Genomic DNA, 23,583 nt, shown 5'->3' on the forward strand with positions numbered 1-23,583 from the left:
GACATAGTACACTTAGAAAGCTAGTAATAAAAAGTTCTAAAACAAAACACTCTTAAGAGACACATTCATGCTCATTTTAGGGAACGTGGAACATCCCTTCAGGGAAAAAGGATTTATAGTCTTTGAAGAACATAACTGCAGAGATGAGAACTATGGTCACTTATTCCATTTTAGGAGTGTTTTCTCTATTCTCCATCTACAATATATCTCTAGAGGATGCATCTTTATCATTCCACCTCCTGCTTAGATCCCATGCTGCAATTTGACAATGCAAATTCTACAATAAGACACTGAACAGCAACAGATTGGGGGGAAAAGAGAGAGAGAGAAACAACTGCAATGTTTTTTTTCCAACCCTGTTTTAAAACTCCAGCCCAACTCTCCAGTTTGAACTTGAGAGTGTCCTTTCTGACATTACTGGAGGGGAAAGGCCTCTGGCCCCTATCTCTGTGTTGGATGCCATCTTTAATGATGATATATGGGGATCCTTTTGCCTTCGCACTGCTGGGGGGGGGGGGGTCAAACATGTGATACCACCCGCCTAAGTATCAACAAGCGAATTATAAACTCTGTCAATCCAAGCTAATGCAGAGCTGTAATCCTCTTTAACAAGAGATCAAATCGCCACCATGAGTTATGTTCATTCTGTAATCTGATAAGGTAGAAAGGGAACCTCTAATAAAAAGAGTAATGGGAACCTTTAATGATGCCGGTAAAGGCAACACCAGCTAAAACACGGTGCTTGTTCCTGCTGATTAGATCAATGTTGCATATTTGCTGGGGCTTGTTTCGACTGTCAGAATAACCTGTGTCTTTAACAGAGATAAGAAGCCTCAGAGAAAACATCTGTGTCTTAAGTATTCTTGCCTGCAAGTTTTTAACCAACAGATAGTGCTCAATGGTGGGTATTTCTGGGGTTATTTGCCGATGCTTCCTCGGATGCTGAGCAAGCTACATCAGAAATGTCATCATGATTAGTGCATATTTCTCTTAAAGAAAAGAATAAAACTGGCAAGGGAGAATAAAAACAGATTTAAATAACCTCAGGTTACCAATGATGGAGGCAAAGATAGGATCTGTGTAGTAGAACATGCCCATATTTAGGGTGTAGACCCATACACAAAAATGGCAAGCGGAAGACAAATTGCCTGCTCAAATTCTATTATACCAAGGCACCTCAAGAATAACCTGGCAGTGATATTGACAAAGCACTTTACAAGGCTGTATTTCATTTGTACATTTCTGTTTTAAACACCAGATATACAACAATAATGCATGGGTACTTATCATTAAAGGACCCTCGCCTTGTTCTGTTTGAATGCCAGCAGCTCTATAAAATAAGTAGGAAACGTGGTTTTTTTGTTTGTTTGTCTTAGGAGAGAGAATGGGGCTACAACTGATGAATTTTCCATTCTTTGCAAAAGAATGGAATACCTATAAAATGTTAAGATGGCTAACATTTTTGGAATAGAAAAAACAACCTACTTTGAAGGATACAAAAATCTACAGCTTTGACATAAAGTGCCAGAATCCAGTTAATCTTTGAATCAGCAGCTAGTGCAAGGCGGATATGCCTTGGCACCTGTCAAACAGCCTGCTGTGATCAGACGATTTCCAAGGTGACAAACAGAGCCAACAGAGCAAACAGTTCCCATGTGTACCCTACCCGACATCGGAGTGGCTGGCCACTTTGGAGCAAATATTTCTTCCTGCCTCATAGGGTTTACTTGGTATAGGCTTCTTCTAGTCACGCCAGCATTTCACTATCTGACTCACATCAGCACCATGAATGACAAGAAATTCACTTCTTTACAAGTCTGCCCCAGGGAGGCTATCAAGAGCACAGGCAAGCAGCAGCTGGCCACTTCTGGCACCTCCCCACGCTGCACATCGTCCGAGTCCTGGTAAGGGGCCTGCTGCGTCTTCACCACATGCACCCTCTGGTCTAACAGCACTCTCGGGGATTCACACCACGCAAAGGGAAGTGGATTTCTAAAATGTCCTTGATAACCTTAAAATAACTTCAACGGAAAAATGACCTGCAACTATGCAACTACTGTGGCTGAAGGTGACAACAGAGGGATGCTCCACCAACGAGATGCCGTGCCTGTTCTCTTAGGTCACTGAAAATACTGCCTCTAAAGGACTCAACTAGATCCCTTGCCTCTTAGCAAAGAGAACTCTGGGAGCTGGCAGAATGCTGCAGTAGGTTAAGCTACCAATTGCAATGCTGCAACTGACACCCAGAATGCTGGTTTGAGTCCCAGCTGCTTTGCTTCTGACCCCGCTTCCTGCCAATGTACCTGGAAAGGCAGAAGATGGCCCAAGTATGTGAACTCAACCATCAATATGGAAGACGCGGATGGAGTTCCCAGCCCCTAGTCTCCTTACTGGCATGGCCCAGCCATATGGGGGCAGTCATATGGGGGCATGAATCAGAGGATGCAAGAACCCTTTGTCATTCTGCCTTTTCTAATAATTTTTTTTAAAAAGTATTTTTTATCACTATTATGATTTTACAAAGAGGATCCTTTTTTTAAAAAAGATTTGTTCATTTTTATTGGAAATGCAAATTCTAAAGAGAGCAGAAGAGACAAGAGAGAGAGAGATCTTTCATCTACTGTTTCATTCCCCAAATGGTCACAACAGGAGGAGCTGAGCCAATCCAAAGCCAGGAGCTTCTTCTGGGTCTCCCACATGGGTGCAGGGTCCTATAGACTTGGGCCATCCTCCACTGCTTTCCCAGGCCATAAGCAGAGAGCTGGATGGGAAGTGAAACAGCTGAGATATGAACTAGTACCTGGCAACTGCAGGTGGCAGATTAACCAACTGAGCCATCATGCCAGCCCCACAAAGAGGATTCTGAAGAGAAAGCAACAGGTGCTATGGGAGCTGAGTTGCCTTGGGCCAAGAGTTATCACCGGTGCACAACAAAGCAAATGATAATTTCTGGGTTTACAGAGACCTGCTCCCCTGCCTACAGACACCTAACATGTAGGCAAAGAGGAGATTCTGTGGCTTTCTTTCAAAACTGTGGATGTTCATCAAGCATGAAATGAATACCACCTCTCTACTGCAGAGTGGAGGAGAGCTGCAGAGCTGCAGAGCCGCAGAACCGCACGTGTGTGAAGCATCAGGGACTGCATGAGGCTCCACACACAAAGGGGACCAAAAGCACCCTGATTGTTATTGATTCATTTTTTATTTAGAGGGGGTAAGAGACAAAAGAAAGAGAAAAGGAGATGAAGGAGAGCTCCCCTATCTGTTGGTTCACTGCTCAGTGCTGCAACTGCTGGGGGCTGAAACCAGGAACCAGGAACTCAATGTAACAACAATGAGCTAGAAGAGGAAGCGGAGTAGGAGCCCACTCAGTCATTCCATTAGTGGGCGGGGGAGGGAGGGTGTCCTGATCAGTCTCTTAACTACTACACCAAACACTCAGTCCAGAGACTTGAAAGCATTTCAATCAGGCAGCAAAGTACACCTAAAAAAAACAGAAATTCGGTAATACAGGGACAAAACAGGGCTACTTTGCATTTAAAAAGGTTTTTTAAAAAACAGATCACTTCAAGAGAAAAATTCCTAGAGTGAAAAAGGAATTTGTATCAGCAGAAATTAACTAAATAGATTACACTACACAGAGCACACCACAGGAGACAAAATGAAGATGCCACTACCCTTTTAAAGATCCCTTTAAAGATAGCATTTCTTCCTCCACCAGGATTTTAATGCCCTGTCTTAAAGACCTCTTCTTCACTCTCTCCCTTAATGAAAGCTAGGTTTCAGTTTCAATTCAATTCAGCCAAACACAAATTCATTGTGCTCACACTGCAGAAGGGATATAGGGAACTTAAGGTTGTACATTTTGGCCTCGATCCCTATCAAAACAAAACAAAAAACCAAAAAACCAGCCCACCAGGCATTAATACAGTTTAGACCCGTGTGTGGAACAATAACCCAGGAACTTCTCTCTCTAGACCTGTTTAAGCTGGGAACCATGTGTGGTGGAGCTCCCTCAAGGAACAAAAAAAATCAAAAGGACTTTCCACGTTATGTGTACTTTCCACAACTGAGTTAAGATCCCCACACCCCATACTGCAGTACATGGTTAAAATCCCTGGCTCCAACTTCCTGCTACTGCAGTCCACACAAGTCAGCAAAGATGGCTCAGGCTAAGCAGGTACTTAAAGACAGGGGAACATCTCAAAGGACAAAAGGACTTTCAGGAATCTGTGAAAAACAATTTTTCTTCCCAAGTTTACTTATTTTGGGGCCTGCACAGTGAGTAAAGAAACTACCTGTAACACCAATATTACATATGGGCACTGGTTCATGTCCCACTCCCGACTTCTGATCCAGGTCTCTGCTAATGCATCTGGGAAAGACAACAGAAGCTGACCTGGGTGTCTGGGCCCCAGTCAGTCATGTGGAAGACACAGACAAAGCTTCTGCTTTCTGGTTTCTGGACCCTGGCCTTAGTGGCGTGGCCCAGCCCTGGCTGTTGCGGTTATCAGAGAAGTGAACCAGCAGATGGACGATCTCTCTCTAACTGTATTCTCAAGTAAACCATTTTTTAAAATTTATTTATTTGAAAGACAGAACAGAGAGAGGGGGAAAGACAGAGTAGGAGGAAGGATCTTTAATCCGTTGGTTCACTTCCTAAAAGCTCCCAACAGCCAGAACTGGGCCAGGAGGAATCAAGAAGCTGAGAACTCCATCTAGATCCCACCCACAAATTGCAGGAACACAATCACTTGGACATCTTCCACTGCAGGAAGCTGAACTGGAAACTGAGCATCCAGGACTGAAACCAGCACTCCGACATGGGATCCTGTTGGTGCAAACAGGATCCTTCTACATCACAACAAGCTTCAGATCTGCAAAAACCTTAAGATCAAAATAAATATAATTCCTTGACTATGAATCCCTATACAATATTAAATAGATGAGAAAGGAATTCTTTATTACAACAGAATGCCAACTAACAAATACATTTTAATTTATTCTTTAGGAAATGCTTATTAAACACAAGTACAGTCAACTGATTTTTGGCAAAAGTGTCAACAACATAGATTGAAAAGAAAAGGCATTTTAATACATAACATTAGAAAAGCTAGGTATCCATGTACAGAAAGATGGAACTAGACCTCTGTCTTCCATCATGTGCAAAACCCACCATGCTGCAATGGACTAAAGACCTAAATGTCAGAGCTCAAACAAAATATTAGAAGAAAACATTAGGGAAACACTTTAGAATACTGGAGCGGGCAATGGTTTTAGGGATGAAACACCAAAAGCAAAGGAAACAAAAGCAGAGATAAATGAAATTTCATTAAACCAAAGAGCTTCCGCAAAGCAAACAAAGTAAACAGACAACCTACACAACGAAAGAAAATGTTTGCAAGTTACACTACTAACAAGAGGTTAATATCCAGAATACAGAAGAAATTCAAATAACTTGACAGCCCCCAAAATCCAAATAATCTAATTTAAGAATGGACAGTAGATGTACACAAGCATTTCTCAAAGGAAGACACACAAATGGTCAATTTGTACCTGAAAAAATGCTCAACATTATTCATCATCAGGGAAATGCAAATCAAATTACAGGAAAGCATCAAGGTCACTGCAGTTAGACTACTACTGTCAAAAAGACAAAAGTACTGGGGAGGACGTGGGGGAGAGGGAAGAATTTCTCAAAAACTACAAATAGATCCACCATATGATCTAGTGATCCCACTGCTGCATGCAGATCAAAGCGGTGGAATCAACAGATCAAGAGACATCTGTGTGTTCGTGTTAAATGTACTGTTCACAACAGTTGAAAAATAGAAATAACCCAAGTACTCACCTTGTAATGGATAAAGAAAATGTGGCACATACACACAATGGAGTACCACTCAGCCATAAAAAAAGGATGAAACCTTGTCATTTTCAACAACATAAATGGAACCAGAGGCCATTACGTTAAATAAATGAAGCACAGAAAGGATAGTATCACAGGATCTCCCCTAAATGTGGGGCTTGGAAAAAAAAGATTTCACAGAAGTTAAAACTTCTGTGGGCATTGTGCCACAACGGCTAAGCTGCCACTTGGGACGCTTGCATTTCATGCTGGGATGCTGGAACACAGTCTTGCCTCCACCTCCAATCCAGCTCCCTGCCAACAATGCATCTCAGAAGCAGCAGATCACGGTCCGAGTGCTTGGGCTCCTGCCACACACATGGGACACCTGGACAGAACTTTGGGCTCCTGGTTTTGACCTGATCCAGTCCCTGCTGCTGTGGGCATTTTGGGGGAGTACCACCACACAGAAAGTGTTTCTATCACTCTGATTATCAAACTTAAAAAAATAAAGCACAATGGGGGTTACCATAGGCTGAGGAGGAAAGGAGTAAGGAAGAATGGGGAAAGGATGACTAGCAGGTACTAAGTTATAGCTGATCGGAGAGTTTCTGTGGCTCTAGCACACGGCAGGTTGACTGTTGAATATGTTAATGGATTATGAGTGCACACACACATATACATATATGTATTTCTAACTTATTTCAGCTTTTAGAAAATGAGCATGTGCTTCTTTTCCAAAATCATGTGTAATACTCAACAGTGGCCTCAAAAAAACAACACACGTACATCTCTAGAACAACCTCTAGAGCCACCATGAGGAGAGCAGACACACAAGTTCCTCCACACAGCAAGTACATGAGCCACCATTCTGACCCCTTACTCGGGAGAGGAGTTCCGACGCCACAGGGAGGCAACCTAAGATTAAAAATGAAACAAAACTGCAGGGGAAATAAATTACTAAAACCAGCACCAAGATTTATGGAAATTTTTGATTTGCTTTTAAACTTATTATGAGAACAAAGAGAAGTGGTGATGATGCTTGCTATGATGTGAAATACAAATGGTTAACTGATGCAAAGAAACAGAGAGGATGACAGGCTATAGGACAGGTCAATCTCAGGCTATCGAGAAGCCATTTGAGACATGTAATTAATCTAGTACTCACCTAGCATCATCATTCATTGTGGTATGGTCAATAGGTGCCATGAAGCTCAGCAGCTTGCTAAGGACGTGAAACCTGAACAAAGTGTGAAACAGACAGACAGCAACATTAGGAACTGTTCACGTAGAAATAGAATCACATTCTATGAATTGACAAATTCCAGAAAGATGACAGGAACATCCAGAGAGGAATAGAGGAAAATTCATAAGCACTTGCCACATATAACTGCCCTCTCCCATAATACTATGAGTGTAAAAGGATACAGCAATACATTGTAAAGAACAGAGATCAACACACATCTGTTTATAGCACAGCCCCCAAAAGGAGAAGACATACTTGTTCTCTTGAGCAACATCCAAACCCTTCCAGATAAAAGACAATGAGGACTTGACTACCCATAGTCCTCCTTTACACACATGTAATCCTTTTTTTTAGTGTCATTTAGGCTACCTACTGGCAACAACAGCACAGGTGGTGTACTAACACATGAATGTAATCCCTCACTATGCCTGATTCACCCGCACTGGTTCCACATCATTCAGCCCCTTGCTTTATTTATTTTTTTTTTTGAACTACCTAACTTTAAATGTAATCCAGCTTGCTTGCTTCCCATACCTTCATATAAGGTATCGGTGAAATTTACAATACATCACCCACCCACAATTCCCAATAGAGAAAAGGGCACTTTTTCCAAGTTCTCAGAGACTCCTTGACAACATGGACTGCAACAAATGATCTTGTACATCACAAAAGGTAGCAGAAAGGAACCCTTTCCATTCATTAAAACAAAGAGGCTGGGGGTTCCCCACACAGGTGCATGTGAGCATATGTAAAATCAATCCAGCTTTACTTGGGTAAAACACTAACCACAATAAGAATATAAACAAAATATTCCATGTATTTAATTATTTAGACTTTTAGAAACAATTCTGCATTTATTAAATAATTTAATTCTCACTATATCACTCACAGAAAAACCTCCCAAATTTTACCTTTTTTCTTAACAAGTGAATTTTGTAAGCGATATAACATTCCCCATTACAAGAGTAACAAAAAGTATAAATTCGTTACAAAAAGCTTGGAAAATCAAGAACACACAAAAGATGCAGATTTCCTCTACCCATACAAAACTGCTGCTATAACTTACATTACTACTAAGCTAGCTTTATATTGTGATCCTTCTGCCTATAGATTTATGTAGTTTTCTAAGCATCGTCTCCCAATGGCTGCATACAACTGCAGGAGAAGCACCACAATCTAGCTTATATTTTTGAATATTTCTACTGTTTCCAATTTTTTTTTCTATAATAAAAAAAAAACCCACAAAACTCTATGGATTATACTGAAAAGTCCTCTGCTAGTACTATTCCCTAGAAACAATCACTGTTATTTAAAACTAAATTTGGCTGCTGTATTTTCCTTGTTTAAAAACTGAATGTATTTGGGGTTGGCACCATGGCATAGCAGGCCAAGCTTCCACCTACAGTACTGGCATCCCATATGGTGCACCATTCAAATCTATCTGCTCCATTTCTGATCCGACTCCCTGTTTATGGCCTGGGAAAGCAGTGTTAAGATGACTCAGGCCCCCGGAACCCTGCACCCACATGGGAAACCTGGAAGAAGCTCCTAGCTTCAGATCGGCACAGCCCTAGTCATTGCAACCACGTGGGGAATGAACCAGCACATGGAAACTCTCTGCCTCTCCTTCTCTCTGTAACTCTTTCAAATAAGAAAATAAATCTTTTTTAAAAATTTAATATATTTATCATAAAAATGGTATTGTGACATACCTGTGTATAATGGCCTATCAGTTCACAATGGATAGCATATACAACAGTGTGCAGTCATCTACCCCATGCAGGATGGTGTAAGTGCACTCTACGATGCTTACACACTGATGAAATTGCCTAAAAATGCATTTCTCAGAACATCTCCCCATCATTAAGTGACACATGATTCAATATTATGCATTATGCTTTTTTCTGCTGAAGTATATCATTTTCTATTCTTGTTCATAGTTCAGAGCAAGTCATTATGTTGATTTAATGTAATTTTTTGAGTCTCCTATTGATGGATATATATATATATGCGTATAAATTAAAATAAATTCTCTTTTAAACATAATGGCAAGGTACAAATTCTTATACATAAATTATTTTATAACTTTTATTTTACATTTTAAAAAGAGATTTATTTTTATTTACTTAAAAGAAGAGTAGAGACATTTTCCAGCCATTGATTCACTCCCCAGGAGGACCCTAACAGCCGAGGCTGGCACAACCTGTAGCCAAGCACCAGAACTCAGCTCAATGTCTCTCACATGGGTAGCAGGGGCCCAAGCACCTGAGCCATCATCTGCCGCCTCCCAGGCTGCAAAAGCTGCATTGGAAGCATAGCAGGCAGGACTCCAACTGGTATTTCAAATCAGGATCCAGGAGTCAAAAGTGCTGAGGGAGCTACCTCTATCTGCTGGTTCATTCTCCAAATGGCCACAATGGGCAGGGCTAGGCCAAGCGGAACCACAGGCTTCTTTGGGATCTCTCACATGTGTGCAGGGCTCCAAGCATTTGGATCATCCTCCGCTTGTTTCCCAGACAGGTGGATCAGAAGTGGAGCAGCTGAGACCTGAACCGGTGTCCACATAGGATGCCAACACTGCAGTCAGTGGCTCAACCTGTTACACCATAATACCAGCCCTTCATATATTTTATGAGATAGATTTTGAGTTGTGAAACTGCTCAATGAAGAGGTAGGCATGTGTAAAACAGGGAAGCTGCACCAAAATGCCCTCCCAGGGGCTGTGTCAATGCATGGACAGATAAACATTCACACAATCTTTTTATTTAAAGACACAATACAAACACTAAAATAAATTTCAGTATCTTTGGGCTTCACTAAACTTGAAGTATCCTTCAAGAAATGAATACTATTTCTGCATTAACTTAATTTCTGGATAAAAATTATTAACTGCTTTTCTGCAGTTACAGTTTCCACTACCAGTATCCACTACCCATCTATGGTTAACTGAACACTTGAAATGTGGCTAGTTTGAATTGTGACGTATTTCACTATAAGACACAAATCAGATTTTGAAAATCTGAGATAAAAGAATGACATACAGTACTAAGAACACTTAAAGTAATAGTTGATCAACAGACTGAATACATACTGAGTTAAACAAAGTCATACAAAACAAAGTCATCTGTTTAATTTTTTTCTTCAGTGTGACTGCTAGGGTATTTAAATTGGCACTGCTCGATAGATTATACCGTAATGCAATATATTCAGTAACTATTAAGTACATGATGAAACATAGGCTTTACATAAGCTGGCAAATTCTGGGCGTGGGCCTGGACACAGGCAGCAGCTCCCACCAGCATGAACGTGGTCAGAATGGTGGGGCTGGTTCAGCTGAGCTAGGTTTCAATGCCCAGTGATACGAGAGCTAAACACTGCTGCACATACCGGCAAACATACCAGAACCAGGGCTGGGAGTAGGCTTGGTGGAGGTTACTGGAGATCGCCCCAACGAAGCTGCAGCTCCCACTGGTGAACGTGAGGACTGAGTATGTGGTGGGCAGTATTGAGTTGGGACAAAGCATCCATCGGTTTATGTAAGAGAGAGGGTTGAAAATAGAACTGACCCAGCAATTGCAACCACCAGTGTGCATGTAGGCTGACATGGGTGTCAGAGCTGGACCCCATACTGGCAAACAAACACAAGAGTCAGATCTAGTATTGCCACACAAGATTTCTGTGCGGAATCCCCCCAACAACTACTGAACCCAGATCTCCAATCATTGGGAGAATCGTGGGATCTGTGGTCCAACTGTGGAGTGCATGTGTCAGAACTGGACCTCCTTAGTGACTAAGATGGAGCAGTAGACAGCATGCCCAGATGCACATGGAAGATACAGCAGTCCATTGGGGTCTGCAGAGGAAATCTGGTACCACAGCAGAGAAAGGAGAGCAGAACAAATTGGTCAACTGCCCTAGCCAACCACTGACAGCTAATATCTGGGCAAATGGAGACTCTAAGGCAACTGTGTCAGCAGACACACCTTGGAAGGATTTCCTCATTCCCTGGATCAGCGAGACTGACATATTTCAAAAATCGGAAACTCAGGGATGGCACTGGGTGGCCATTCCCCAGCCCCAGGTACTGGAGAGGCAGGGAAGGTTTGGGTGCAGTTCTCCCCTAATTTCCTCCCCTTTCCCCAGATACAGGAGGAAGAGGGGTTAAATTTGAAAACAACTACCTCACCCACATCCCCCTAGTTCTCCACCCTTCTCACCCTGGTCAACTATGTAAACATCAGCAGAAATAAAAATAAAAAAATAAAGACAGGCTTTAAGAAGCCGTCAGACTAAAGGCAATGTAGTAATGTGCACTTAACGTATTCCAGCTGATCTTAGTGTTCCTGAGGAAACCTGTGTGTTTTTGTATGAAAACATCTTTTTACCAGTCATACTGAGGCAAATGTAACTTTGTTATGGAAGAACAGACCAACACCCATAGGCAGACATGTAGCCTTATCCTATGGTTAAGATGCCAGTTAAAATGCTCACATGCCATCTCAGAGAACTTGGGTTTTGATATCTGCCTCTGGCTCCAGACTTTCGCTTCCTGCTACTGCAGATCCTGGCTCAAGTACCTGGATGTGTGCCATTCACGTGGGAGACCTAGACTGTCCAACTCCAACCGTCAGGGGAAAACTCTCTAAGCCTTTCATATGTATAAACAATTTTTAAATGTTAGACTAAGAAGGCAAGACATCTTATTAGAGGGCCCTAGGTTTCCTTATTCAACCATGTTACATCCACTTACACGTTGTACTGAATAAAATAATAGTAATAATTGGCTATTAACAAAATAAAATTTTTCTTTTACTTTCTAGAACCTAATAAGCAAGCTGCCATGCCCAGTTTGACTAGGTTGTGATTTATAATGGCCTGTTATCATTTAAGCTGTTTCAACAAGGTAATGTTAATCCTCAATGTGTTTCTGGAAATCTTATCTTCTCAACACTATCACAAAGAGCAAAAATTGCTCAATAGTGGGACGTGTGTCAGCGATGACAGCTGGCATGCCCTCCCTGCTCTCTTGAAGTCTGCTTTAAGGAAGTTATTTATAATATTTTCCTGTAGCTGGGCCACTCAGCTAATCTTTTATGACAGGAGGCTGGTGTAGCTGAGATGTCATTTTGGTGTCTGCACAGACTATTTGGTCCTGCCAATGAAACAACTCAAAAACCAGATATTAGAGGAAGGCATTTAGTCTGGAAGGGAAAACACCCACATCAAAGTACATGCATTTCAAACCCAGCTCCAGCTCCTCACTCCAGCTTCCAGCAGATCCAGGAAGGCAGCAAGGGACGGCTCAAGGAGTTGAGTATATGCCACTATATGCCATCCACATGGGAGATCTAAACTGAGTTCCTGGCTCCAAGTTTTGGCCCTGGTCCAGCCCTGACCATGGGCTCATCAGGGAATGATTCAGGAGATGACAGCACTCTCATTCATTAGGTTGCTCTCTCTCTCTCAAATAAGTTTATTAAAAACAAAACAAACAAACAAAAAAACCCCACAGGTTAGAAACATAAACTCTGGTATCAGACCAATTAGTTCCAATCCCAGTTTGCTACTTAGTAGCTCTGAAAGATATGAATTATTGTGTATAATCTAGGTAACCACCCTGAGATGCGTCTTGTATTGTCATACTCTCTTCATAGATGAGGAAACTGAATTGCTCAAGGTCTCACTGTTACTACAGAACAGGCACAAAATGTCATGCCTAGACAGTTTCAGAGCCTGTGCTCTTTCTGCTTCTGAGGGAGGGTACGCTGCTTCCAGCGTCTGACAGTGAGGGCTCTACAAATGCTAATTACCATTACTGCAATTAGTGAAAATTCTTTTCTGCTTTTAGCCACAAAGCCAGGCTTGTACAGATGCAAACAGTAGGGTGCTCATATGTATCCTCAATTTCCTCTCACGTTTACAAGTACCATAAACAGCAACATTAACACAGGAAAGTAACATTGTACGATATCATAAGCTACAGATCTTGTCCAAATTTAACCTCATGTATCCTACTGTCCTTTTTCAAAATCTAACATAAGACCCCTTACTGTATCTTGTTGTGATGTCACCTTAGTTGCCTCCAATATGTGACACTTCTTTTCTTTTTCAGATTTATTTATTTATACAGAGAGCAGGGGATACAGAAAGCTTTTCTGTCTGCTGGTTCACTTCCCAAGTGGCCACAACACCAGGGGATATAAAGTTAAGAGCATCTTGATGGGTCTCCCACGCGGGTGCAGGGTCCCAAGGCTTTGGGCTGTCCTCTACTGCTTTCCCAGGCCACAAACAGGGAGTTGGATGGGAAGTGGAGCAGCCAGGACATGAGGATCTGAAGCAAGGCGAGGATTTAGCCAATAAACCATTGCATCAGGCCCTCCCCTACACTCACTTATTTATTTTTTGTAAGGATTTTTTTTAATCAGAAGGAAGGAAGAAAAGAAGGAAGGTAGGAAGGAAAGAAAGAAGAAGAGAGAGAGAGAAAGAAAGGAAGGAAGGAAGGAAGGAAGGAAGGAAGGAAGGAAGGGAGGAAGGAAGGAAGGAAGGAAGGAAGGAAGGAAGGAAGAAAGAAAGAAAGAAAGAAAGAAAGAAAGAAAGAAAGAAAGAAAGAAAGAAAGAAAGAAAGAAAGAAAGAAAGAAAGAAAGAAAGAAAGAAAGAAAGAAAGAAAGGCAGGCAGGCAGAAAGAAAGAAAGGAAGGAAGGAAGGAAGGAAGGCAGAAAGAAAGAAAGGAAGGAAGGAAGGGAATGTTTAAGTCTTTTTAAAATGCCAATTTGGTAAATGAGAATTCTGATAAATTTATTTCAATCTAGCAAATATACTCATGTTCTCTTAAGTTACTTTCCATACTACAGAGGTTTTTACTTTTCCAACACTTATGCTTATTCTTGCATTCATTTGTTTGAAGGGCAGACCATTAGAGAAAGAGCTCTTCCATCTACTGGGTCATTCACCAAATGTCCCATCTACTGGGTCATTCACCAAATGTCCAAAACAGCCTAGGCTAGAGCAAGCTGCCCCCAGGAGCTCTATTATGGTCTCCAGAATTGGTGCTGAAGAAGGGAACGGGGATAGACAGATATGCACACAGTACATTTTGTGCTGTTTTCCTAGGAGCTGCCTTCCCAGGCTCTTAGCAGGAAGCTGTGTCAGAAGTGAAACACCCAAGATTCAAACTGGCATTGAACTGGATGTCAGCAAGATAAGCAGTGGTTCAACATATTGTGGTATGGTAACACCTGCCCCATCAGATTTTTCTTGAAAAAAAAAAAATATTTCAAAGACAGAGTGAAAGAGAGAGGAGGAGATGGAGAAGCATTCTATCCACTGGTTCACTCCCTAACAGGCACCAATGGCTGGCTGGCCTTGGCAAAAGCCAGAAATCTGGAACTCCATCTGGTCTCCCATTTAGGTTCAGAGGCCCCAAGATTTGAACTACCCTCTGCTGTTTCTCCATGTACACTGGCAGGGAGCTGGCCTGGAAGCACAGCAGCCAGGATCTGAAGCAGTGCTCCAGCATGGGATGTGCCAGTGACACAGGCAGCAGCCTGACCCACCACATCAGATTTCTTAATACTTATTATCTTTACAGTTATAGTCACCTCTTAGTACCTGGCATTTTAATTCTACTACCAGAATCACCAGAAAACATTTCTGATTAATATCTACAAGGCACAACAGCAGAAAATAAGGTTGAAGCTGTCTTAAAGGACCAAGCAGCCCAGGTCTTGACCTAAAAGGGCAAATAACATGACGACTAGCTAGGGGCTCAGAGACCACAAAGGTACAAAGTAAGAATTTCCTGATGAACTTAGTTAGCTGACAAGCTGAAAGCAGGAATTCAATCTGCCTCTTCAAGTTCAAATGGGAGATCTATATTTGTTTAAAAAGGAATTTAAGGACAGGCAGGCTCTAATAAGAAAATCGCGTTAGCTCCATGTATAAAAATGTTTTAACACAAAGAGTTTAAGTTTTTGGCCAGTGTATACAAGAAACACAAGTGTTCTTTTATAACACTTTCCAGGCCTAGCGCGGTGGCGCAAGTGGTTAAGGCCCTTGCCTTGCATGCCCAGGATCCCATATGGGCACCGGTTCTAATCCCAGCAGCCCCACTTCCCATCCAGCTCCCTGCCTGTGGCCTGGGAAAGCAGTCGAGGATGGCCCAAAGCTTTGGGACCCTGCACCCGCGTGGGAGACCCGGAAGAGGCTCCTGACTTCGGCTCAGCATAGTATCGGCCCTTGCGCTCACTTGGGGAGTGAATCATCGGGCAGAGGATCTTCCTCTCTGTCTCTCCTCTCTGTGTATCTGCCTTTCCAATAAAAATAATAAAATAAATCTTTAACATAACACTTTGCAAGATACTGTGTCACACACACAGCAGGAATACAAGCCTAAAAGTATGTCAATTCTTACTCTCACTCCTTCCTTCTTCTGTATCCCTATAAAATTCCTTAATGCGCTAAAAGAATGGATGGGTGATAAATCTTGCTATTTCCTCATAAAGAGCGTATTTATCATTTCATTTAAACACATTGTTAACATTCTCCATAGTCCTTCCTTTACATCTTTTTAGCATGCAACGTAAATGAGCGGCATGAAAAAACAATCAATACAACCCTATTCTAAATAGATTGTAACATAAAAATTTTAATTATTCTACAGAAATCATTTTTTTAAAGATTTATGTATTTTTATTGGAAGGCAGATTTTTACAGAGGAGAGACAGAGATGAAGATCTTCCATCTGCTGGTTTATTGTCCAAGTGGCCAGAACAGCTAAAGCTGAACCAATCCGAAGCCAGGAGCTTTTTCTGGGTCTTCCATGTGGGTGCAGCATCCCAAGGCTTTGGGCTATCTTCTACTCCTTTTCCAGGCCATGAGTAGGGAGCTGGATGGGAAGTGGAGCAGCTGGGACATCAGCAGGCACCATAAGCGTGAGCATTTAGTTACTGAGCCATCATGCGGGGTCCAGAACTAATTTTCAAAACAAAGATCATCTTAACTATCTTGTCTGTTTTTTTTGTTTTTTTTTTTTTAATTTAGTTTTGCTTCTTGTCTGTTTTCGTACTTCTCTTACAAGGAAATGTACCAATTTTTTCATGCACCTATTCATAGCTTTGGACCAAAAATCAACAAAACTATGTTTCATTGCATAGCAAAGAATTAGTAAAGAGGGCCAGGCGCAATGGCTCAATGGCTAAATCCCTGCCTTACACACAGCAGGATTCCACATGAGTCTGGTTGGTATCCCAACTGCTCTACTTCCCATCCAGCTCCCTGCTTGCAGTCTGGGAAAGCAGTCGAGGACGGCCCAAAGCCTTAGGACCCTGCACCCACATGGGAGACCCAGAAGAAGCTCCTGGATCCTGAATTCGGATTGGCTCAGCTCTAACCGTTGCAGCCACTTGGGAAATAAACTAGAAGACAGAAAATCTAACTCTCTGTCTCTCCTTCCCAATCAAAAATTAATTAATGAGCCTATTGGGGCCTGCAGAGGACATCTGGTACCACAGCAGAGAATTGAGAACAGAACATACTGAACAACTACCCCAGCCAAACGACAACAGCAAGTATCTCAGTGAATGGAGACTCTAAGGTCGACTGTGTCACTCAATGGACATTGGATGGGTTTTCTCATCCATAGATTGGCGAGATCGACAGCATTGCGGAACTATCACATCCACCTGGACAGAACCCTGGGAATATCTGCCACATCAGGACCCTTGGTTGACATCGGGTGGCCATTCCCCATTCCCAGATACTGCGGTGGTTTGGAGGTTGGGTATGGCGTCTTCCCTTATCTACGCTCTTACTTGCCCCCCCAAAGAAATGGGAAGAAGAAATATAAAGTTTGGGGCCCGGTGTGGTGGCCTAGCAGCTAAAGTCCTCACCCTGAACACACTAGGAACCCATATGGGCGCCAGTTCTAATCCCGGAAACTCCACTTCCCATACAGCTCCCTGCTTGTGGCCTGGGAAAGCAGTTGAGCACGGCCAAAAGTCTTGGGACCCTGCACCCATGTGGGAGACCTGGAAGAGCTCCTGGCTTTGGATTGGCACAGCATGGGTTATCGCGGTCACTTGGGGAGTGAATCATTGGACGGAAGATCTTCCTCTCTGTCTCTCCTCCTCTTTGTATATCTGATTTTGCAATAAAAATTAATAAATCTTAAAAGAAAAAAAAAAGTTTGGAAACAATGATCACACCCACTTTTCCTTAATCCTGGATCCTTCTCACTCTGATCAACTATGTAAGCAGAAAAGTGAGTCAGAGAAAACTCTCAAATACTCCTTTTATTTTTATTCTAATAACAGACTATTAGAAGAAACAGAAAAAGTGACATAGCAGCAAAATGTTAAAGAACAGACACAACATGTTAAATCCCTCCCCGCCAAAAATTAAAATAAAATAAAATAAAATAAAAACTCACCGAAGTTTCCTTCCTTTGCTAGCTTTCCTATCTACTTTCTTGTGGATTTTGCTTCGTAACTTCTGGATGGCAAGCCACTGCCTGGGAAATTCACAAGCAATGTTATATACATCATCACTAACAGAAACAGTTACACATACTGACAAACTGGAATTTTTCTATCAACCCTGCAGAAAGAAATTATCAACCTACATCAAGTATCTTATGATAGTCTGAGACCAAAGTGACTAATCAACTGAAGAGGATTTCTGCAACAGTAAAAAATGGCAGCAGGGAAATTTTACAACAAATTTGGTTAACAATGCTTCTTAGTACTTGCAGTTGCTGTGCCAAGCACTTAATCTACAGCGGGCAGGAATCCCGCGGAGCTGAGTCCCGCTGCCCAGATCCCACGTCTCAGCTGTGCAGCATGTTTTCCCGCTATCTGCAACAGTTGGTGGTTTGAATGCATGAATTCTTTAAAAATAATTTTGCCTTTGCTCATATATAACTTTTTCCTTGTGCTTTCCAACTTTAGCTAATTTTTAATAAATACTGACTGCTGGCACTAGTTTTACTTAAGCATTAGAGATGCAGTGAAGAATGTTAAGTGTTGCTCAACAAAGCTCTTTCCTTCTTCCCCCAAAATCATCTCAGCGCCGTTACTCTACCCAAAAAGATAACAGCCCTTTGCATTCAAGTATTTGCATTTTAATTTTTCCAAAATGTCTCAATTTTAAAGTTTTACTGACTTATATACTATGCAATCAGCTAAGATATGAAGGAATTAATTTTTCAAAATAAGGGATATTTGGCTAAGGAAATCTTCATAAATTGCTCAGATGACAAATGGGGGAGGGGCCTGGGAGAAGGAAGAGAAACAGCAGCCGTGGCTATCATCTTACCTGATTTATTTAATGAAAACTCAACATGAGGAAAAAAAATCTAGGGAAATCCAATTACTGTAATCTTAATATAATCTTAATTACCATAATCTATTTTATTGTAAAGTCAGATAAATGCACAATATAATCACCAGTTAAATGCAATTTGCTCTATCACATCAAATTTATAGCCAACAGTTCTAACATTCCTGAGACATGCAAAACATCAACAATACCCTACCCTAAAATTCAAACAACACTTTACTCAAATAAAATGATTTCATCAACACAAAATGTATGATTGCCTCCTCAAAATGCTGCTCTGCCAAGAATCCCATTCTGGCACTTGCAGCTTTTGTTTCCTTTTCTGCTTTTGCAAATTACAGCTCATGGCTATTTAAATGTACACCATTCATTAGGTAGCACTCCAAATGCCCTTTCTATTTTCCAACCACAGGATGAAGCATACACACAAGAGCCTTCCTTCACTACTTTACATTCTACGCTGACATCTGGGTAATGCTTCCACACTCCACTTCTAATTGTGCTGCAGCTTTTACCGAAGGAGTGGAGGTCTAAATTAGGGCAGGCTCTAACAAGGCAGATTCAAGGAACCTGTTGTCTACAGTGCCATGTTCTGACAGCTGAGAACACACATTAGGGTGGCTGCTTTTTATCCACTGGTCTGTGGATTGATATGGATACAATCACAGCACTAAACAGAGAGCAGAGTCTAAGTCCTTGAAAAAGAAAACCCTAAAACACGTAAATGTTGTTTAATCTCTTTTCAAACTGCACTATGGCAATACACGACAAGCAATAATTCACTTGGTCTTTCTAGCTCTTATTATCTAGTTTAAGTTTGATAATTATAGGACCAATCACTGCTCTGGCAGTAGAACGAATGGGATCCAAAGCAAGAAACTATGATGTGAGACAGCCTGCATGAACAGAAAACCACATCAAATTACCTTCCCATGGCCACCTGATCGTTGGGATCCAAGGAGCTGGTCTTCCGCTCTATGAGTTCCCGGAGGAGCTATGCAAGAAAAGAAATACAACTGATTTATTTATCTTCTCCCAGCACCCACTGACTTTAAAAGGGCACAGAAACAACTGTGAATGGCGCAGTGACAGCTCAACGCCCTAATCAATAAGGGACAACCCAATGGCAACAGCATGACTGAATTCCCATTAACCCTTTCCTATTTATATATTTTTAAAAAGGTGGCAATAGCAATAGCTGAGAATGGAAGTCCATTTGGAAGACATATGGTACCGCAGTTCATTTCAAATGGATCAATGAATGTGCAACATTCCCTTCATTGTTTTTATGATTAGTTTTGTCCACCCCATCGATAGCAATGGAGAATCTTTAAAAGGTCATGTGGGAAGGGCTGTGTAGCAAAAAGGGAAATGCATCAGCTTCTTACCAAGAGGATGATGGTGCACAGTTAACTTCTGGACTATAACCTCTTACAGCCAGGTAGATTCTCCTCAGGCAAAAGCCTTTATTGTATAATTCAAAGTGTGGACTTCACCCTCTTAATTTCCAGAGCTACTACTCTATTGTGCTTGCTATTAAGTAATTTAACCATATGTGACACCAACAAATATTCATAGCCATAATAATTTTTAAGAGGAAACCTAAAGAAAGTCATTTATGTGTACAGCAAATACAACACCGACAGCCAGACTTTCATCCTGTGCAATTAACTCCACAGGACTCTACATTACTCTCTGGCTCTCCTCTTAATCCTGCGTACTCCACTGCACCCAATCAAAGCCCATATCGACATCTTTCAGACAGACTTAAGAATCTGCACTGGAGCTTGAAGTTCTAGGTGAAGAGAAGCAATGGATTTTAAAGTTTAAACACAAAAGGAGGAAAATTTTTAATTAGACTAGTCAAGTGCAGTATCTCTTATGTAAGTCCTATAAGCAAACAGCAACAAACAGGTTGAAATCCCAAAGCTCTGAGCAAAATCTAAGGCAAAATGCTAAAATATATGTGGTCTTGCTAAGTATCATTAATAATATAAGCCTGACTCTAAAACTCATTTTGTCATACAGGTAAGTCATTATTTTGTGTGTAGAACATGATGGCGATACAGAAATTTCAACAATTTAAACAGTGGGAGCCTTCGGAAGATGGAGAAGGGGGAATAAATTCCATGGAAGTAGTTTCCTTTTAATTTTCAGTTGTTTATGTGAGATGGTCTTAGATGAAGTAAAACACGTTTATAAAAATACTACTTTCCATAAGATGAATATTTATTGCAAAAGGGGAAAAAGATCTCAGCTGCAATTAAAAAAAAGAAAAGAAAAAAAGAAACAAACCCTGAGATGTTTTTTTTTTTTTTCCATTTGCTTCTTTCGGACATTATTAGCACAGCAATTACGTTTAAAAATGCGAGGACCAGAGGCCACTGGTTTATTATCACTAGAAAACAGCCAGCTATTTCTCTACCCTATTTATCTGATTGATTCCCAACATCTTTCTGGCAGCCAATCTATCAGTTTATCTCTCCTACTTCATCACAGTCACTTCTGGCAGCTAAATACAAGATCCAAATCCAGTGTTACACAGACACACGACACAGTAAACCTATGTAACGCGCTGCTGTGTAAACAGCTGCCCCGAAGGCTAAGCAAGAATGGGCTTCTGGTTTCCAGTCAATATGCTGTCAGAAGCAAGGCTGGGCTGGGTTCAAGGGAGAGGTTACTAACAGTAAAAAGAACAAGAAGAAAAAGCAAAAATAAGTAAAAAAAAGAAGAACAATAATGAGATGACTGCATTTCATTGCCCTTACCTTGTTCCAGCCTCATGGGCAGTTAAAACCATTCCTGCTTTTCCTAATCATCTCTGAGCCCTTAAGTTGGGACGCCACGGCCACTGGGGAACAAGTGCTCATGGAAGACTGCCCCAGTACAACGGGGTCAATCTTGCGGAAGAGAGAGCCACACGCCCTTGCCAAAGATGGAAAACAGCTCTGCCACCGCAGCACAGTTATCGAACTTGGAGTGGTCTCTGCAGTTCTAACGCCAAGCACTGAATCGCTTACTTTCGAGTACTCTGAGCACCACAAGTATCCTGAGCTGTATTTTCACTGCCCAGCTGCTTTGTACGGTTATTCTTGGCCATTCATGATAGGGATTTTCTTTATGATTCATTTATTCAGTCCTTCTTTCAGAAGGTTCTTTCTTGTCCAAAGCAGAAATGAGAAACCAGAAGGAAAAAAACAAATTAGATGAATTATTCCTTCAGCTATTACTATTTCCCACCACTTTCACTATCACTGGGCTTAAATTTAATTAGGAAAATAGTTTTCCAAATGCTGCTGCAAAATGCAGCTTTAGGGGTATTAGCTTAAGAATTTAATTTTGCATCTGAGTTCAATTTTTATTTTTTGACACATAAAAACTACACATTATGGGGGTACAATTTGATGTCTGCATAGACATATATATAGTCTATAATGTTCAAATCAACATACATCAATTCTTTATGAAAATATTCAAAATCCTTTCTTCTGCCTTATTTTAAAAAATGCACAGTACATTGGGCCCGGCGCGGTGGCGCAAGTGGTTAAAGGTCCTCGCCTTGCACACCCGGGATCCCATATGGGCGCCGGTTCTAATCCCGGCAGCCCCGCTTCCCTTCCAGCTCCCTGCCTGTGGCCTGGGAAAGCAGTCGAGGACGGCCCAAAGTTTTGGGACCCTGCACCCGCATGGGAGACCCACCAGAGGCTCCTTGCTTCGGATCGGCATAGCATTGGCCATTGTGCTCACTTGGGGAGTGAATCATCGGACGGAAGATCTTCCTCTCTGTCTCTCCTCTCTGTATATCCGCCTTTCCAATAAAAAAATAATAAAAATAAATCTTTAAAAAAAATGCACAGTACATTATCTACAGTCACTGTACTGTGCACAAGCACCAAAATACATTGCTCCTAATCATAACTGTGTACCCTTTGTTCAACCTGTCCCTGTCCCTCCCTCCCTCCTACTCGCCTATGCTTCTAGTAATTACTGTTCTAAATTCCACTTTTATGAAATCAGCTTTTTTAGGTCATATATTACCAGTGAGATCATTTGTCTTACCAGTAACATTTGTCTTTCTGGTATATTTCATTTAACAAAGACCCTCCATTTCCCTCCATACTGATGCAAATTACAGACCATGTGCTTTTTAATGGTTGAGTAGTATTTCTCTGTTCATATGCAGACTTTCTTTACCCATTCATCAGCAGATAGACACCTAGGCTGCTTCCATGGAATGTCTACTGTGAGCAGCACTCAAGCAACATGAAAATGTACAGCACACTTCAACATGCTGATTCCATTTCCTCTGGACATAAACTCAGACTTGGAATTGTCAGATTACACGGTTCTATTTTTAATTTTTTTTTAAGATTTATTTTTTATTATTTTTTTATTGGAAAGGTGGATATACAGAGAGGAGAGACAGAGAGGAAGATCTTCCATCCGATGATTCACTCCCCCCAAGTGAGCACAACGGCCGATGCTATGCCAATCCGAAGCCAGGAGCCTCTTCCAGGTCTCCCACACGGGTGCAGGGTCCCAAAGCTTTGGGCAGTCCTCGAGTGCTTTCCCGGGCCACAGGCAGGGAGCTGGATGGGAAGAGGGGCTGCTGGGATAGAACCGGCGCCCATATGGGATCCCGGGCATGCAAGGCGAGGACCTTAACCACTTGTGCCACCGCGCCGGGCCCTATTTTTAATTTTTTAAGGAACTTCCACACTGTTGTCTACAATAGCTCTACTAATTTACATTCCCACCAACACTTGTGCAAGGATTCCCTTTTCTTCACATCCTCACCAGCACTTGTTATCTTTTGTCTTTTTGATAATAGCCATTCTAACTGGAGTGAAGTGATATGTCATTGTGGTTCTCATTTGCATTTCCCTGATGAATATTGATGCTGAGAATTTTTCTCATATACCTGTTAGTCATTTGTCTATCTTCCTTTGAGTATTGTCTATTCAGACCTCTTGATATATATTTTGGGTATCAATCCCTTGTCAGATATTGAATTTGTAGACATTTTCTTCCATTCTACAGGCTTCCTCTTCATTCTGCTGTTTCTTTCACTGTACATCCAATCTTTATGCTTTAATTACATAAACTATGCCTCCAAAATCCAAGTTTCTGTTAGTTGTTGTATTCTTTATTTCAGCA

At 41.5% G+C, this 23,583-nt stretch overlaps 1 protein-coding gene across 1 annotated transcript in view; it reads right to left on the bottom strand.

Moving 5' to 3' along the window:
- AATF (apoptosis antagonizing transcription factor) overlaps positions 1–23,583 on the bottom strand; it is a 100,936-nt gene that overhangs the window by 17,676 nt on the left and 59,677 nt on the right. Inside the window, exons 9-11 of the mRNA XM_041000283.1 lie at positions 19,353–19,420; positions 17,519–17,599; positions 7,014–7,085 (exon numbers count right to left, since the gene is read on the bottom strand). Coding sequence (XP_040856217.1) covers positions 7,014–7,085; positions 17,519–17,599; positions 19,353–19,420 — 221 coding nt within the window. The remainder of the gene's footprint in view (positions 1–7,013; positions 7,086–17,518; positions 17,600–19,352; positions 19,421–23,583) is intronic.

This window comes from Ochotona curzoniae, unplaced genomic scaffold (assembly GCF_017591425.1).
Source record: "Ochotona curzoniae isolate NIBS_2020 unplaced genomic scaffold, NIBS_Ocur_1.0 scaffold_2453, whole genome shotgun sequence".
Classification (NCBI taxonomy): domain Eukaryota; kingdom Metazoa; phylum Chordata; class Mammalia; order Lagomorpha; family Ochotonidae; genus Ochotona; species Ochotona curzoniae.